Here is a 19,736-nt window from a genome sequence, read left to right as displayed (position 1 = left end):
TCCTGTGCTGTGTTGGTCTATGTTCAATGCACCCCTTTTGGTTCTTATTCTGTAGTCTGGCAGGAGGTTGGAGAGGCTATTCTGCAACACCGAGCTGGGGGAGCTCAGCTAAACTGTGTTCCTCTCATGGACTCCATGTCAAGCCTAGCAATGGATCATAGTGATAAATGCAATGCCATCTGCTACTCAGCAGGTCTCATTCAACACTGCATGCACACAAATCCCAGGAGTTACGAAAGTTTCCATGGCAAAAATCTGTCAGCTCCAGTGAACAAGGTTTCCCCATTATTTTAAACCTAAAATGACAGATTGTTGCATGCATTAATTTCAATCTGAACCAAGCATCCATACTGCTGATTGCTTCTCAATGCGGTACCCACAAATTAGTGCTATCACTCCACAGCGAGAATCTCTACACAACTTCACTGGGGACTCAAGCTGCACATTTTCAGTTAATGTTAATTAGGATCCAACAGTGTAAACAGACAGACAGCCTATTTGCAGAAGACTTCTGTTGCCAAATTAATTACAGACTAGATTCACTCACAAGTAACCTCACAGCCAGGTTAGAATGAGGAGGAATGTAGCATTGTATCGCCCTCCCTCATAGTCTACTCCTGTTTAATAAACCACTGGTATATCCGAGCTCCTCCGAGTCTAGCTATTTGAGTACCGCCACATTGCTTCACCATTAGTAGCCATCCCATCAGCTGCCAAGATTCTTTAAGCTCTAGAATTAACCCTAGAACCCATTCTGCTTCACTACCTCTGCTTTCTCCTCCAGATTTACTTAGCTTCGGCTTCAGTTGGAGTATTGTGTGCAGACTTGAGTTTGAGTACTCGTCTGCACGTTGTCACGTTTAGCTTTTGTCGCCTGCTAACCAGTCAGCGGAAAGGCAATACATGATTATAATCAAGCCATCCACAGTGTACAGATACATGATAAAGGGAATACAGTGAATAACGTTTAGTGCAAGATAAAGCCAGTAAAGTCCGATCAAACATAGAGATAGACCAGTGGTCACCAATGGTAGACAGTAATACAGGACTGTTCTCTAGTTGCTGGTAGGATGGTTCAGTTGCCTTATAACAGCTGGGAAGAAACTGTCCCTGAATCTGAAGGTATGCCCTTTCACACTTATATACATTTTGCCCGATGGGGAGAAGAGGGAGTGGCTAGGGTGCGACTCGTCCTTGATTATACTGGTGACCTTGCCGAGGCAGCGTGAGGTGTAAATGGAGTCAATGCAAGGCAGGTTGGCCTGTGTGATGGTCTGGGCTGCGTTCACAATTCTCTCGCTGTCTTGGATGGAGCTGTTCCCAAACCGTGCCGTGATGCATGCTGATAAAATGGTGTCTGATAAAAAAGATTGGACCCCTCCTTACAGGAAGGACATGGAGACGTTGGATAAGATGCCAGTAAGTTGCATAGAACAGAGGGTGTTAGCTACAGGAGACTGGGATCTTTGGGATGTGGAAGGAAACCGGAGCACCTGGAGGAAACCCACGCAGTCACAGGCAGAACGCACAAACTCTACACAGACAACACCCGAGGTCAGGATCGAACCTGGGTCTCTGGCACTGTGACCTGGGTCTCCGGCACTGTGAGGCAGCAGCTCTACCAGCTGTGCCGCACAGTTCCTGTGCTGTACTCTTCAGTAACACTCCTTAAACCTACCTGATTTGAGTTTTTGAACATCTGACACGATTCCTGCAGCTTTACATCAATGTTTGTGTAATGCTACACCTTGGGTATAAACTAACATTGATGGTGTTATATTTCACTACGAATGATGCACTCTCTCACCACTGCAGATGTCACAGTGATTTATACAATTTACACTCCTGTCTGGATGAAGGCAAGGAAGGAAGGAACAGAAAAGCAAACAAAAGGCGATCTGAAAATCATTCCTTCACTTTGGTGAAAATTTAATCAACAATCCAAACAGACGTCTTTGAGGGACCCCATCTATTTTTAGGGTTCATTTTACTTTTCTTGTAATAAATACAATGTTCTTTCTCATCACTTTTGAGATTAACTTGAGCCATTTGTGGTCAAAGTCGTGTTGAGTGAGACAACGTACCAATGGTAAAATCTTCTGCAAAGAAAAGATGGGCACTACAAATTAACATATTTTCCCCATCACCCTCAGCCTCCCTGCATCACACAGTGACACTGGACACACAACAAACTGCAGATGCTGCAATCTGGAGCAAAACACATAGTGCTGAAGGAACTCGGCAGGTCAGGCAGCATTTATAACTCACTGAGACTGATTCTTTTTTTTAAATGTTGAGAGTGCGGACATTTACTATGATGAAGAGAACGCAGGCGGCAGGGTGGTGTAGTGATAGAGTTGCTGCCTTACAGCGCCAGAGATCCGGGTTCGATCCTGTCTACGGGTGCTTGTCTGTACGGAGTTTGTACGTTCTCCCCATGACCCACGTGAAATTTCTCCGAGCTCTTGGGACTCCTCCCGCTCTCCATAGACGTCCATGTCTGTAGGTTAATTGGCTTGGTACAAATGCAACATGTGTCTCTAGTGTGTGTAGGATAGTGTAAATCTGTGGGGATTGCTAGTCCGAGTAGGCTCAGTGGGCCGAAGGGCCTGTTTCCACGCTGCATCTCGAAAACTAAAAAAAAGACTAAAAACACCAGGCAATGATTCAATTTGGTTCACAGTAGAATCCCTTCAGATTAACCTGTTGTGGAATAGTGTTTGGATAACTGAGTGGGGCTGGCACAGAGAATAGGGTCGAACTGTGCACAGCTGTGTCTTTTGCCCATCTGAGACTCAGACCACAGCTCCCAGACATCACATTACAGTGACAGGGACAGATGCAAAAGGTTTCTTAGCGCACGTATTGCACCTTCTCATCCAGATATAGAACATTGGGCTGCAGAGATTAAGGGGAGAGAATCCCGTTACATCTTTACTTTTCATTTTAGAAAACAAACTCCCCAGATCTCGCACGAGTGAAGCTAGTTCAAAGCCCCTAAAGCATAAACATGCAATCCATTTGAATCATTTCCAGTCAGTTTTAATGTGAATGTAGATTGTATCCACGGCAAGCTTCTTTCGAATGAATAGATTGGTACATTCGACATTGTAACAGCCAGTTCAACAAAATAATAAGATGAGGAAAGTGACAGTGAGAGAGGGGGAATATTTATAATTCAGCAGGTGTAAATTAAATCAACACAAAATGTGCTATAAATGTGCAGCAGGTCAGGCAGATTCTTCCAAGTGTTAACCTATTGACTCACATTTACTTTTACATCCTGAGCAACCTCTCAGATATTCAGAGAATTTTCTATTTTTATTACAATTTCCAGCAATCATAGTTTCCTTTTTTTCCTAAACCTTCTACATAACGTGTAGAGAGACAGATAAAACATGGACAAAAAAAATAATGTGGCCACCTCTGACAGAAATTCAAACCCATTCCTAATTGACACCGTGGTCATGAAAGCTAACCAACTGAATGCATCCAATACCCCCCCCCCCCCCCCCCCCCATCAAAGACCGCCTCCTCTAATCTATCGCAGCGCACGTGGACAATCACGCAAGCACACCATAACCTGGCTCCAAAACTGAGACATCAGTAAAGAAGTTGCTATCATCACCAGGGGATAAGATGATCTGATTGTATTTAACTTTCAGATTACATTGTAAAATAAAAGTACAACTGTGCATGGTACTTCAACAAGAGCCAGTGCCTTGTTGAAGTAGAGTCATAGAGTGCTACAGTGTTGAAGAAGGCCCTTCGGCCCAACTTGCCCACACCAGCCAACAATGTCCCACTTGCCTGCCCTTGGTCCATATCCCTCCAAACCTGTCCTATCCATGTACCATCCGTCTAAAGAAGGGTTTCGGCCCGAAACGTCGCCTATTTCCTTCGCTCCATAGATGCTGCTGCACCCGCTGAGTTTCCCCTATCCATGTACCTGTCTGTTTCTTAAACGATGGGATAGTCCCAGCCTCAACACTCTCCTCTGGCAGCTTGTTCCCTTTGTACACCCTTTGTGTAAAAAGGTTACCCCCCTCAAATTCCTATTAAATCTTTTCCCCTTCACCTTGAGCCTATGTCCTCCGGTCATCGATTCCCCTACTCTGGGCAAGAGACTGTGCATCTACCCGATCTATTCCTCTCATGATATTGTATACCTCTATAAGATCACCCCTCATCCTCCTGCGCTCCATGAAATAGAGACCCAGCCTACTCAAGGCGAGTTTATTGTCACATGTACCAATTAAGGTACAGTGAAATTCAGATTGCCATACACTCTACCAATAAAGAGCAACAAGACACGCAAATACATTTTTAACATGAACATCCACCACATCGACTCCTCCACATTCCTCATTGTGATTGAAGGCAAAAATAAGTTCAGCCTACCATGTGGAACCTTGTTGAATGCCTTACTGAAATCCATGTACATAACATCTACAACTGTGCCCTCATCGGTCTTTTTGGTCACGTCTTCAAAAAAAATCAATCAGATTTGTGAGACACGACCTCCCATGAACAAAACCATGCTGACTATCCCTAATCAGCCCTTGCCCATCCAAATGCCTGTGTAACCTATCCTCCAGAATACTCTCTAGTAACTTTCCAACTACAGATGTTAAGCTCACCGGCCTATACTTCCCAGCATTTTCCCTGCAGCTAATCTTGAAAAGAGGCACAATATTTGCCACCCTCGAGTCATCCAGCACTTCTCCTGTGTTTAAGGACGACTCGTAAATTTCAACCAGGGCTCCCGCAAATTCCACTCTAATTTCCTGCAATGTCCTCGAATATATCGGATCAGGCCCTGAAGATTTATCTACTTTCATACACGACAGTACCTTCAGTACTACTTTGACGGCAACACTGACTGCTCTCAGGCCACTTCCATTGACTGCAGAAGTTCCTCCATCCTACTGCCTTTCTCCTCGGTAAATACAGAGAAATACTCAATGAAGACCTTGCCCATCTCCTATGGCTCCACACAGAGGTGACCACTTTAATTCCTGAGAGGTCCCATTCTTTCTCTAGTTACCCTTTTCCCCCTTATGTATTTATAAAATCTATTGAGATTGTCCTAAATGCTACCCGCCATAGCTATCTCCTGGCCCCTTTTTGCCCTTCTGATCTCTTTTTTCAGTTTACTCCTTAGTTCCCGAAATTCCCCCAGGGATGCACTTGATCCCAGCTGCCTATACCTGTCCCATGCATCCTTCTTGTTTTTGACCAACACTTCAATTTCTCTTGTCAGCCAGGCTTCCTTATGTTTGCCTACTTTGCACTTCACTCTAACGTGGACGTACAATCATGAGCTTTCATCGGTACACGTTTTAAAATATCCCACTTGGTCGATGTTCCTTTCCCCTCAAATAACCTGCTCCATTCAGCTTGAGCGAGACCTTCTCTCATACCCTCAAAGTTGGCCTTACCCCAATTGAGCATTTTAACACGTGGACCTTCTCCGTCCCTATCCATAACTAGCTTAAACCTAATCGAACTGTGGTCACTGGTCCCACTGGTTATTTCATACTGAAGTAAGAGCCAGTCAATATTGGACAGAAAACTGTAGCACAATCTTTTGACATGCACACTGTTACAAATTTGGTCTCGCAGTTTGGGGTTAAAAAAAATCAGTTCTGTAGGGCAACACCGTAAACATATTTGTCAATGTTTCTTTGGCTTGGCGTGGCTGGTAAAATTATTCTCTACCGATGTACAACTCAGGAAGAGGCACTTCAGCCCACAATGTACCAATAACTTTGCTGCATATCAGGATGGAAATAATTGATAGCCACATTAGTTGTTCGACACGTGATATATTAAAAATACTTTCTTCCTGTGGGTTAAAATCCTTCTCCAGTCCCATTTTAAAAACCTAGACTGATGTTTCAGTGCGGTGCAGAGAGAGTGCTGATTATCAGGATACCACACACTTCACAGCTTCAAGTTATCCCACACTGCCCGAAGGCAAATGAAGTCCCTTTTGAATCATCTTCACTCTTGTTACATGGGGAACACATCAAATTGTGTATAGCAACTTCCCAGAAACAGCAAAACAATAACACATGGCGATTTTATCATATTTATTGAAGGATAGATATTGCCCAGGACATCAGTAATACACCCCTGCTTCTCTTCAATATGTCATAACTACTCGAGAGAGAGCAGACGGGATCCTTGTTTAAAGTCAGCAGGCAGCTTCTCCGACAGTGCAGTGCTGCACTGATTATCAGTCTAGATTTCAACATGGACCTGGGTGGGGATTCAAATCTACAACCTCCTGACAATGTGCTATCCACCGACTCAGAGCTGAAGCTGTTCAGACCCAACAATCTGTTACTTAATACTTCACTAAAATATCATATGGTAGAAGACTGTATCCACCACCCATCTGCAAATATAGCCATTGACTTATCCTTAACCACAGGCATTCCTGACCCTTGATTTTATCTCACAGACTCAAGGCTTAAGCTATAGAATCTGTGAGCTGCTGAGAATGCCAAGAGGGTTTTCAACTCCATGTGAAAATAATGAGACCAATGAAAGCCATAAAAAGGGGCTGTATTGTCCCGGTGACATTTCCTGTGTGGGTCAGGGTTTGGAGAGGGGCATTGCTGTTAAATTGACATTAGTGTCATTTGGTTCTGCCATAGGACTATGATTTATTAAAGCACAATTCAATCTTTTCCACTAAGTGGATCATTGATTGTGTGTGGGCTAAAGTGGTTTGCGCTGCTTCCAAAGCACTAATAGTCGAGCCTTTGTTCTCGAGGTCCGTTCCTCTTTATTAATCTGCATTCTAGGTCCTTAATCAATTAATTGGGATTGCTAATCAAGGGGGCAAAAGCTCAGCCCGTTATCTGATTTTAGAAAGACACAGGTCACATGGGGGGGGGGGTCAAGGGGTCGTGACCTTTGTAGGTTCTCAGGCTGACAAGAGACATAGGCAGCTTGTGTACAGAGTCCAGGATAAATCTGCTCTGAGAACAAGCTGCCTCCACTCCACTCTGCCCCGGCAGTGACAATCTTAATGAAGTGAATGAAATAATAGTTTTAAAAAAAGAAAGTTGTAACCAGGCTGGAATAGGCAATGGAATTCCATCCACGTAGATTTAGAATGTAGAACAATACAGCAGAGGTACTGACTCTTCACCCCACAATGTCCGTGTTAACGAGATGCCAGTTAGGATAATCTCCCCTAAACTAGCCTGTATGTGATCCATATCGCTCCAATCCCTGCATATCTATGATCCATCCGCCACTCTGTGTAAAAAAATAAACTTTCCTCACACGACTCCTTTAAACTTTGTCCCTCTCACCATAAAGCTGATTTCTCTAGCCTTTGACATCGAAGGTTCTGACTGCCACCCTATCGATGATTCTTCTCATTTTCCATGCTTCTATCAGGTCTCCCCTCAACCTCCAACGCTCCAGAGTAAACAGGATCTCTGGTGGTGTTCCCAGACACTTGGCTCAAAGTGCAGCTGCACTGAACTACTGTGGGAGCCAGTTTAGTTTATTCTGGAAAACATTCATTCAGACCACGGCGTGGTTGGATTGGACTGTGGAGCAGCTCCTCGGCACAAATTGAATAACTGCCTGTCGATTTGAGATAACAGAGCAGTTCATTTAAACAAATGCATCAAGAGAGCATTAGGGCACCTTAACATCGGGTCAAAGTGCTGCTCTTGGCGTCATGGGCTGCTTTGTGACGGAGGTGCCTATCTATCTTCCTTTTCAAAACCTGAATGCTACTCAATTAACCTCTCTCTCCATGTCCCCTACACACACACACACACCACTCTCAGCCTCCCAAGTGTAAATTGTGATAGAATCAGCTTTAAGATCGTCTCTTATAGAGGATATTGTTAGTGGAACAGATTTAATGCCCCTGTGTTGCAATCAGCATTTCCTTGTATTCTGAGCAATGTTGGATATTTTAGCAACCCGAGACCGATGGACAGAACTGAACTGTGCATTTGTCTAAAGTAAAGGGACTCAGGCACAATATCTCACCCTCCACAGAGTTTACCAATGTCCACTATTGGGAGAATATTTATCTGCCACAAAAATGTTTCTGGGATTTACTTTTTTATTATTTTTTTTATTTTTTTATTAGAAGTAAGTACAATAATATGGTACCATAGATACCTAGTATATACTGACATGTTACAGTTCATGTACAGCTTCTTATTTTTTTTAATTTTAACAATAAAAAGGAGACTGAAAGAGAATAGAAAAGAAATAGAGAAGTGTGTGATATCAGAAAGTGAGAAAAGGAAAATGCGAAAAGTAAGAAAATGAAGAGAAAAGAAGCAGAGGTAGAAAGCAGAAGAATAAAGGAGAGATAGCTATTTGTTACTCTTGACCACCATTCACCCAGTCCTGAAACGGATCAGTTCTACGTTTGTGTTGCACCTTATGCTTGTAAGAAGTCGACAAATGGAGACCAAATCCTTAGGAATTGGTCTACTTTGTCTGTTAGGAGGAATCGCATTTCTTCAAGATGTAAGGTTCCCAACATGTTTGAAATCCACATTTTAAGCGTTGGTATCGATGTATTTTTTCCAAAATGTCAGTATAAGTTTTTTTTTGCCATTATTAAACCATTCTAGGATTTACAACTACAAGCTAAGAGCACAAAAGCTGGAAAGATGCGACAAACCTCAACAAAACATTGGTCAGGCTATAACTGGAGCTTTGTATCCAAGTCTGGTCACCAAACTTTAGCAGGGATTTGAATGTATAGAAGTGAGAATGCAGAAAACATTTACTGGGGATGATTCCAGGGATGAAGGATCTAGGCTTCCTGTGAGGAAATTTGAGAGGAGATTTGATGAAGGGGTGTAAGATAAGGGCCGATTCAGAGGGAATATATAGAGGGAAGATAGACACGAAGTGCTGAAGTAGCACTTGGTCTGGCAGCATCTCTGGAGAAAAAAGGATGGCTGATGTTTCGGGGCAGAACCATTCATCTGAATCGAAGCGTCACCTGTCCATTTTCTCCAGAGATACTGCCTGGACCGGCTGAGTTACTCCAGCACTTTGTGTCCAACTTCCTTCAACCTCTTGTCTAACACAAGGTCTTGCTTTCTTGCAGCCTCAGCTGGGTCAGTAGGTGACTCCCACAGATTCCAAGGCTCCTGTCATTATCTGGTCCATTTTCCCTCAGGGTCCTGCAATGAGCAACAACCTTTCAGTCTTGATGGAGACCTGCAAACTACAGGGACCAAACCAATTTGCAAAGTATGGATACTGAACAACAATGCTTTTCCTTCGCTCAACAAGAGTAAATATAAAGTTAGAGAGTTTATTATTCGATTATATTTTCAGCTTCTCAATTCCCATCCACTGCCAGGTACACAAAAATGCTGGAGAAACACAGTGGGTGCAGCAGCATCTATGGAGCGAAGGAAATAAGGCAACGTTTCGGGCTGAAACCCTTCTTCAGTCTGAAGAAGGGTTTCAGTCCGAAACGTTGCCTTATTTCCTTCGCTCCATAGATGCCGCTGCACCCGCTGAGTTTCTCCAGCATTTTTGTGTACCTTCGATCTTTTCCAGCATCTGCAGTTCCTTCTTAAACATTCTCATCCAATGCCATTCTGTTTCTGGTGAGTTTCACAAGAGTTGGGGAACAAAGTTTCTCCAAATAAGGAAATTCCTATTTTTAAATTGGCAACCGGTCTCCTTGGCAGGGATTTCCAATTGCTGTAAAAAATGCTTGGGTTAAACTTGCAAGTTAGTAAACCAATAAAGCATATCCAAACTGCTGCTGGTTTTTGAGAATTTAATCCTTGACTGCAGTGAAACAGACCAACTCTCTGAGGTTAAAATTCCTCATTGTTTTTCTCCCATGCAAATTCCTGAAGCCTTTTGGAAGTGATACAGGAACAATCATGTGGAGAGGAGGCAGCAGGGATATGGAGGGGAAAGTGGGTTTGTGGGCAAAAATGGATCATTTCTACATTTTCTTTTCTCCAAAAAGCAGCAATTTGTAACAGAAACTAGTCATGCTACATGAAAACAGGCCCTCATTGCCGACAAAGATGCCCAATCTAAGCTAATCCCATATCCGTCTAAACCTTTCTATCCATGTGCTTGTCACAATATCTTTAAAATGTAGTTAATGTACCTGCCTCAACTATTTCTTCTGGCAGCTCATACCACCCGTGTCTGTTCTATGCACCAGCTGTGCTACTATGCACGTATAGGATTCAGTAGCTCTCTAGGACCCAGTTCAAGTATATTCTGGGAATCATATCATGGGAATGACCATTGCATACATATTTCGGAGTTAAGCAATTTCATGACACTTCATCACATCCCAATTCCAACTTTGCCCAAACATCCAGATACTTGGATTCAGCTCGTGCTCAGAGCTGCATCAATGCATCGCAATGTGTTAGTGCGCATCTAGCTAATTATAGCCAACTAGTGGAACAGTGATGCAGAGAGCAGAGAGCTGCTGCCTCACACTGCCAAGGACACAGCTTCAATCTTCACCTCGGGTGTTGCCTGTTACATTCTCCCTCTGAATATGGGAACTTCCTCACGTTTTTCAGGCACATTCCCAAAGCTGTGCACATTGATAGGATAATTGGAAACTGTAATTGCCCCCTAGTTTGTAAACGAATGATAGAATCTGGATGGACTTGATGGGAATATAGGGTGACTACAAAGTGTGATCAGTGTGTTGATGGGCCGCACAAATTCGATGGGCAGAAAGGCATGTTCCCATGCTGTATCTGTGTATGGCCATTCCCTGGAAATTCAATCGTTGGTGAATTGAGTTGAAAGAAGGGGAGTTGAGTTGAAGGAAGCAGAATTGAAAGCTCAATATTTTGCAGAGTGATAAGGATAAGGACTATATCTGGGTCATTCAGAATCACTCCAGAAACTCACCCTGCATCTCCCATGTGCAAATCACCTTTGGGTGACCCTGGCCAGATTACTGCATCAGGGACCTACAAGACGACAGATGGCACAATGGGCTAAGTGTTCGGCTGGCGACCGGAAGGTAGCCGGTTCGAATCCCGCTTGGAGTGCATACTGTCGTTGTGTCCTTGGGCAAGACACTTCACCCACCTTTGCCTGTGTGTGAATGTGTGTGAGTGATTGGTGGTGGTCGGAGGGGCCGTAGGCGCAGATTAGCAGCCACGCTTCCGTCAGTCTGCCCCAGGGCAGCTGTGGCTACAGAAGTAGCTTACCACTACCGAGTGTGACTGAGGAATGTATGAATAATGCGATGTAAAGCGCCTTGAGTATTCTAAAAAGGCGCTATATAAATCCCATCTATTATTATTATTAAGATGACCTCACTGAAATTAGAATTCTAGGTCTGTTGCAAAATGAATTTGATTAACATCAACTCTCTGACAAACCTCGGCAACATTCCAGATTTATATTAAATAATAACTACAGCAACGTAATTTAAATTCAGCGCATTTTGAATTCTAAGGTCACCAGAAAAAAAAATTGTATTGCGTTGATAATGAGTTGGTAAAACTGACAAAGTTAATGCAATTTGAAAATAAATTGCTGTGTGTTATACCTCCCCAAGGAGTAACAGTAACAATTTCAAAGAAGTTACTGTAAGATTTTGGATTCATCTAAATTAAATGAAAGCACAGGTTGCAAGGAATGCGGCTAAAATGGATGTGGTGTTTATTAGCATCCACTTTCAATCAATCTTCCATCAACAGTGGGTGCCCATAGCTCTGGGAACTAACAAGAGGTCTGAATTAAGACCTCGTCTATTCATGCACCGAATCTCATCAACATTCTTCAAGCAAATTTGTTATCAGAAACCACAGAATCCTGCGCAGGGCAAGGGATTGTCCCAAAATAATCTCCCTGTTTACCGAAAGATGAGAATACATTCAATTAGTTTCCCATCCCATCAAAAATAATGCAGTACACTCAAATGAGCAGCCAAATACCAAAATAGAACTTTGAAGTTATAATAACAGACTTTTAGACAATAGACAATAGGTGCAGGAGTAGGCCATTTGGCCCTTCGAGCCAGCACCGCCATTCAATGTGATCATGGCTGATCATCCCCAATCAGTACCCCGTTCCTGCCTTCTCCCCATATCCCCTGACTCCGCTATTTTTAAGAGCCCTATCTAGCTCTCTCTTGAAAGCATCCAGAGAACTTGCCTCCACCGAATTGCACAGACTCACCACTCTCTGTGAGAAAAAGTGTTTCCTCATCTCCGTTCTAAATGGCTTACTCCTTATTCTCAAACTTTTAATCCAGTTTGACTCAGGTTTACAAAATATTCCATGAATGAATTCAGAAGATAGGTTTAATTTTCTGTGTGTTATAGAGAAATTAAACAAAATACTTTCTATGGTTACCTTACACAAAGGTGGCACGGTGGCGTAGCATTGGGGGTGCTGCCTTACAGCACCAGAGACTCGGGTTTGATCCTGACAGCGGGTGCTGTCTGTATGGAGTTTGTACGTTCTCCCCGTGACCTGCGTGGGTTTTCTCCGAGGTCTTGGGTTTCCTCCCACACTCCAAAGACGTACAGGTTTGTAGCTTGGTATAATTGTAAATTGTCCCTAGTGTGTGTAGGATAGTATACATGGGTTTCTGGTAATGCGTGGACTCGGTGGGCCGAAGGGCCTGTTTCCGCGCTGTATTTCAAAACTAAATTAAACAGCAATTAGATGCAGTAGGCAGGCAAAAACAAATGTACTTAAATAATTTGAAATGGTAGGTCATGAAGCAACTAATAGTTTGACTGAGTGAATTGATTGAAATAAACAGCATGGAAACAGACCCTTTGGCCCACCGAGTCCATGCCAATCATCCATCACCTGTTCACACTAGTTCTATGTCATCCCGCTTTCTCATCCACTCCCCACAAATTAGCGGCAATTTACACTAGAAAAACCCACATGTCTTTGGGATATGGGAGGAAACCGGAGCACCTGGAGGAAACCCACAGTCACAGGGTGAACGTGCAAACTCCACACAGACGGAACACAAGGTTAGCATCGAACCCGGGTCTACCAGCTGCACCACTGCGCCGCCCCTGTTAATTTGTACTAAAAAAATTTGTACTTAATTAGAAGCTATTGGTGTGTAAAAAGGACTTTGTTGAAATCTGCTGCAAGATGAAACTGCAATATTATTAGCAAAAAAACTGATGGCTCTCATCATTATCAGTGATGAGAAAAGATGGTAAAGAATCTAGACCACTGACACAGATTTAGAAGTGAACAATGTTGCTCTTTTCAATCATCTCCTACCCTGTTGTATATTTTCAGTGTGGTCAGATTATATTTTAAAATATACACAATAAATTTATAATGCGAGTCGTTTTAATTAGTCGATTCTGATTATTTATTTAAGTTACTCTTACTATTACGTTACAGGGTAAACATTTCAGAAAAGGAAAGCTTCAAAATTGAGGAAGCTGTCGCTAGTAGGTGCTGACTGGGGCTGGAACTAGTAAAATCAAATTTAACCGAAATGTTCTATTGGGGGCAAAAAGGCTGCAAGGATCCTTTATAAATCTATTAAATTTAATTAGGACCTTGTTTTATAAATCAATTACAAGTGCACTAACTCACCCTATTAAACATGCCTGGGTAACACAGTATTTCCCCTCTTATGGTCTTTCAGATTTTATGGTCATTGAATCCAAATAAATCAATGCAAATCCTTGCAGTTCATATTTCCTGCAGGATAAATCCCCAGTGACAGAAAAGAGAAACATGGAAAAGTGCAGCCTTTGCTTTCAGAGCGACAATCCTCGGCCACTTTAAACATGAAAGATGATCTTCAAGGGCGAAAGCTGTGGTTTCAAGCTCTTGTTAGGCTATTGATGCAGGAATTCATCTTTGGAAAGGCTCATTGTAGCTTCAGACAATGCTCCTCATGTGAAAGAGAACTGAAAGGGACAGCAGGGAGCAGCCACGGTGGAAGGAACCTCCGCTGGGTCCTAATTCCTGCTCCACAAACAGCTAGCAGGTCTTTTTTTTCTGGGGAGATGCTCTAAATAGCAGCCACTGGAAGCAAAAATCATTCCCTCCATCACACTGCGTGAAAATAACCAGCAACCTTACAATTATATATTCGCTTATAATAAACAGTACAGAGAAATATAATGGAAGTTCAGATTAAGAAAAATATTGACCCATAATTCATTATGTCTCCCCTCCAAAGTGTAAATACTCCTGTAAATAATTTATTGAACATCCAAAATGAAGGACAAATGACAACAGGAAAGGGATCCTCAAGGTTGAAAACATTCAGTGAATCAATATGTTGTCCTTAGGAGACACCAAGCTCTAGAATTGAGAGAGGGGATTTGGTTTCCCCATTGGGAGCAAGGGCCATCCAACCTCTCTGAGTGCTGCCTTTTCCATTTGGAAGTGTTCAGTTGCAGGTTATGAGCCCACAGGAGGCTGCTCCCATTTTCTATTCATTGTGGAGTCCAGCCATTGACATGTTCTGGTGGTCATTGAGTTGAGAACGGTAGAGGCCAAGCCGTCCAAATGAGTGGCGAGGTTGTTGCAATCAATGAGAATGCTTACATCATTTGCACTTCTGCATGGAACTAAAAATATACCCACCTTGCAATGTTTAAGGTGGTGGATGTGTGACTATTTAGTAGTTTATCAGATTGTCAGAATTTTATTGTATTCAAGACCTTGAATTAACATCTTCAGTGGTGCAAATATTCAAATAAACTCTCACTTTACCCCCTTTATCTTGTATCTGTACATTGTGAATGGCTCAATTATAATCATGTATTTGTTGTCTTCCTGCTGACTGGTTAGCACGCAACAAAAGCTTTTCGCTGTACACATGACAATAAATAAACTCAGTTACAGCCTCCAGTCAAACTCAGCTTCAGTCACTCCACTGTTTGTCAAATGCGCTTTCAGTTACCAGGGTCTAATGTAGTTAAACTCCAGACTGTTTCAGACATAGGCAACTTGAAGTCGCTCTTTATAAACAATGAACCTCCTGAAGAAATGTGGCACTTGCTATTTCCACCCTGCACCTTTTGCGTTGTAAGTTGATGTAGTGCAACTTACTAGATACAATAAAAGCGAGATGTTGGCAATGGAACAGTCCCGATGTCCAAGAACAATATTGGCAATTTTATTAGCTTTCTTAAGAGCCTGACTCATGACAACTTTAGGAAGGGCAGTAATAGATGTGACCCGCAAACTCAAAACACTCCTGTTAGAGTAGCTGGAAAGATTAATATTTTAGGAAGTGGAATCCCTCAGATTTCTCCTCCTCCCACCCCTCCCCCGGTCTTGCTCTGAGGTGGGTGAAGATAGAAGTGGTGGACATCGGCAGTATTCCTGATCATCACGGACAAGTTGGGCCGAGAGGCTTGTTTCCGTGCTGTGTGACTTTATGACTCCACTGGGTCGCCTCCCCGTGGCCAGCTTCGGAGCTGCATCGCTTTGGGAAGAGTCTGGTTGCACCGTTTGGAGATAATACACAGAACACCAGCAATGTATTTTGGTGCGCCTGATGTTAAATAGTTTTATTTTAATTTTGCGAAATTAATTTCCTCTTCAAGTTTTCCCCAAGGGGATTCGGGAAAGGCCCAGACTTTCCCCAGCATCGGCGGCCGCATGTACCTGGGGCAATGTCTCTGCTGTTTGGGAGGAGCGAAGTGAAGGATGTTTACAGCCCAGCGCGGATCAGACTCGAGCTGTCAATTTCTGTTTGGGAATCTACCAATAGATCACAACTCCCACCTCTCTCACTGGTGATCCCGCTCCCCAAACATCAAACCCACCCCACCCACAATTTGAGCAGCAGAGTGGCGCGGCGGGTCGAGCTGCTGCCTCACAGCGGCAGAGACACGGGTTCGATCCCAGCCTCGGGTGCTGCCTGTGTGGAGTTTGCACGTTCTCCCTGTGACTGCGTGGGTTTCCTCCCACACCCCGACGACGTGCGGGGTTATAGGTTAATTGGTCTCTGTAGATCGCCCCAGTACGTAAGAAGTAGATGGGGAAAGTGGGATGACATAGAACTAGTGTGATCGATGGTCAGCATGGACTCTGAGGGCCGAAGGGACTGTTTCCGGGCGGTATCTCTAAACTAATCCAAGGTGACACATTTCTCCCAAATCCCTTTCAGGCCAAGCCCAGGGTCGGATAGAAGAGACCAAATAACAACCCGGGCGCAAGGAGGGAACTATACTGTATACACAACGCGGTTGAAGGGAGGAACCGCAGGCGCTGCTTTACACCGAAGATAGACACAAAGTGCTGGAGTAACTGCGGGTCAGGCAACATCTCTGGAGGAAAAGGATGGGGGATGTTATGGGTCGGAACCCTGTCTGAAGACGGGTCCCGACCAGAAACGTCTCCCGTCATTTTATCTCCAGAGATGCTGCCTGACCAGCTGAGTTACTCCAGCACTTTGCGTCCAAACACCAAAGATACTCGAGCAAGACACAACGCGGATCTGCATAGACGGAGCTGCGGGATCTTTCCGGGACTTGTAACTTGTAACCGCTTTGGAAGATTCCCAGCGATCGTTTAATGAATTAACGTCCCTCCTCGCAGTCAACAACCATCCGCTAAAATATCTACCGCACGTCCTCATTAATCTCAACCTGTCCAACAGTGAATGCAGGTGGACTACAAGCAAATCAATGCAAGTGTTCAGATGTAGCCCAGAACACGGGAGAGCCGGTTACACGTCCCAATCAGTGGCTGTGTCTGAGGCTTTCATTGATTTTAAAACAAGGCTTGAGATGCACGATCTCCAGTCGGTTAGAACAAGCTGCGAGTGTCAGCATCTGGATACGGGAGTTGCGCTGAATTTGCGCAGTGGCGCACGGGTCTGCGCTTCACCTCAGATCAGCCCGCACCACCAGTACACAGAGAGAGGGAGAGAGAGAGAGAGAGCGTGAGAGGAACCGCTCAGGTACCGGGCAGCAACGATACAGAGACCACAGAGAGTCACCGGCCCTTGTTGATACAGTCTACACGCCGAAGATAGACACAAAATGCTGGAGTAACTCAACGGAACAGGCAGCGTCTCTGGAGAGAAGGAATGGGTGACGCTTCGGGTCGAGAGCCTCCATCATTAATACAGTGCTACCTTTAAAGACCAAAAGATTCACTGACCTGAAGTGTCCCACATGTTGAGTTCGATCCTTTGTTTGTCAATTTCAAAACTCGCCGTATAGTTCTCAAACACCGTGGGGACGTAGTTCTGGAGTGAAAGACACATTGCGCGGAGTTAAACAACGAGATAGGAGAACGGGCAACGCGGCTTCAGAACACGAGTTAAATATTTAACACGCAACTGTAGCAAATTAATTTAACACGAAGACAAGACTTAAAATCAGCATCCTCTCTTTTTTAATTTAAAAAAACTTGCTATCGAGGGCGAATGGATATTTGGAAGATCAAAATACAGATTAGGAAATACTTCAATCTGAACTTTTACACCTTCACACCCATTACTGTCATATTTTTCTTCTAAAAAGTTTAGCGATTTAGAATAGAAAAGACATACACTGAGAGAGAGAGACTGAGAGAGAGAGAGAGAGAGAGATCGCAGCGTGTGTGTACACTGTTTTGGGATTTAGTTTACGAGATCCCCCTTCTAGCCTACTGTGAACATCTTAATAAACCATACTGTGCGTTCAAATCTCAGATCATTAAAAAAACGCGCTAAATAATCACAATACAACGCGCAAAATAATGATATATATTAAAAAAAAATAACACCAACCTCTGGATAACAATCCTTGGCAAAAACGTGCAATAAAGTGGTTTTCCCACATTGTGCATCACCCACCACCACAATCTTGCAGCGAGAGACCTGGCTCTCCATGGCTTGTTTCTTGGGGCCTCTGTTCATGAACAGAGAGGTTGGTATCCCGCAGAAGCGGGAGTGCGTGTAGTGGACAGAACCAGTGGACTGGTTGGCCTGCGATTCCCTCTCAGCTGCCTGCTCCAGCCTCACTGAGTCGCTCTCTCGCTCTCGCTCTCGCTCGGGCACCCGGGCTCCCAGCCTCATTCACATGCGGAACACCAATCAAGTGGGCTGTGTCCCAGCGATGTGTGCAAACAGGGAGCAGCATCTGGGCGTGCCTTTAGTGGTGACATGATTACATTAACACGAGTCGATTCAAACAAACTGCATCAAGTCTCCAACTTTACTCGAAACACTGCAAACGGCTCTAATTCCAAAAGTATAGAAGCTGATTTCAATCCGACTTTTGCCTCGACCTCGCCTCGATCCATTCCCACTGTCCATTGATGCAGCCTGTCCCGCTGAGGTACTCCAGCATTTTGTGTCCATCTTCGACTTTTAAAATACATTTGGATAGATATCTGGATAAGAGGACTTTGGGACGAATTTGTTCATAAGTTATAGGAGCAGAATTAAGGCCATTCGGCCCATAGTCATTAGTTTATTGTCAGGTGTACTGAGGTACCGTGAAAAGCTTTTGTTGCGACCAAACTAGGCAGCGGAAATACAATACGTGATTACAATCGAACCATCCACAGTGTACTGATACATGATAAAGGGAACAACATTTAGTGCAAGGTAAAGCCAGTAAAGTCTGATCAAAGATAGTCCGAGGATCTCTAATGAGGTAGATAGCAGCTCAGGACTGCTCTCTAGTTGTTAGTAGGATGGCTCAGTTGCCTCTGTCATTCAATCATGGCTGATCTATCTTTCCTTCTCAACCCAATTCTCCTGCCTTCTCCACATTACCCCTGACACCCTTATTAATCAAGAATCTGTTAGTCTGCATACATAGAATATTGAACAGCACAGCACGGGAGCAGGCCCTTCAGCCCACAATGTGTGTGCTGAACTGGCTGTACATGATCTATATCCCTCTATTCCCTGTACTTCAATGTGCCTATCTAAAAGCCTCAATAGCCGTCGCTATTGTATCTGCCTCCACCCCTGGCAATACGTGCCAGGACCCCAGCACTCTGTGTGTAAAAAACTTGCCCCGCACATCATTAAACGTTCCCCCTCTCACCTTATAGCCACCCTGGGAAAAACAAGTTCTGACTGTCTACCTTATCTATACCTCTCATAAATGTAGGAAATTGGGAATATGCTAACTTGGTCGGCATGGACAAGGTGGGCCGAAGGGCCTGATTGCCTGCTGTAGACCTCTATGTTTCCAGTAATTTTGATGAGAATTGGGACACATGCCTACAGAAACCCCAGGCTGGATTTGATATGAATGGAATAGAAACTGCCATCCTTTTTTGAACCATAATGTAAAGAGAAATGCATGTATATATTTTAAATATTGCATTAAAACGATACCATTATTACATACATCCATTCAAATACATTGGCACGGGGTCAGACTTTGTACAGACGGTAAGTGTTTCAACTCCATCAGACAGTGCCACAGTGTGGTGAAAGGCGGATTTACATCAACAAGAGTATTTAATTGTCATATGTGCCAACAACAGAACAATGAAATGCTTACTTGGTGCAGTTTAACTGCACACTGCAACAACTAAATGCAACAACTCATAGATAAATATATAATAATCAATAAGACAATAAATTGGTTACTGTAATCCTAGCTAACCAAATGCTGCAAACTCGAAGTCCTTAGTGCAACCAAAGTCTCAATCCCTCTTCAGTACCAAACCCAATTTATTTTTAAAGTTTTAGATTTTTGAAATACAGCATGGAAACAGGCCCTTCAGCCTACTAAGTCCTCAGGAACCATTGATCA

General features: G+C 43.6%; 1 protein-coding gene across 1 annotated transcript in view; it reads right to left on the bottom strand.

Annotated features, from left to right (window-relative positions):
• Nucleotides 1–18,082, bottom strand: part of rnd2 (Rho family GTPase 2) — a 76,248-nt gene extending 58,166 nt beyond the window's left edge. The window contains exons 1-2 of the mRNA XM_033035261.1: nt 17,747–18,082; nt 17,134–17,221 (exon numbers count right to left, since the gene is read on the bottom strand). Coding sequence (XP_032891152.1) covers nt 17,134–17,221; nt 17,747–18,034 — 376 coding nt within the window. The 5' untranslated portion in view covers nt 18,035–18,082. The remainder of the gene's footprint in view (nt 1–17,133; nt 17,222–17,746) is intronic.
• Nucleotides 18,083–19,736: the final 1,654 nt, after the last annotated feature.

Source organism: Amblyraja radiata, chromosome 16 (assembly GCF_010909765.2).
Source record: "Amblyraja radiata isolate CabotCenter1 chromosome 16, sAmbRad1.1.pri, whole genome shotgun sequence".
NCBI lineage: Eukaryota > Metazoa > Chordata > Chondrichthyes > Rajiformes > Rajidae > Amblyraja > Amblyraja radiata.
The sequence above is the reverse complement of the archived record's forward strand: the minus strand, read 5'-3'. Positions and strand labels throughout refer to the sequence as shown.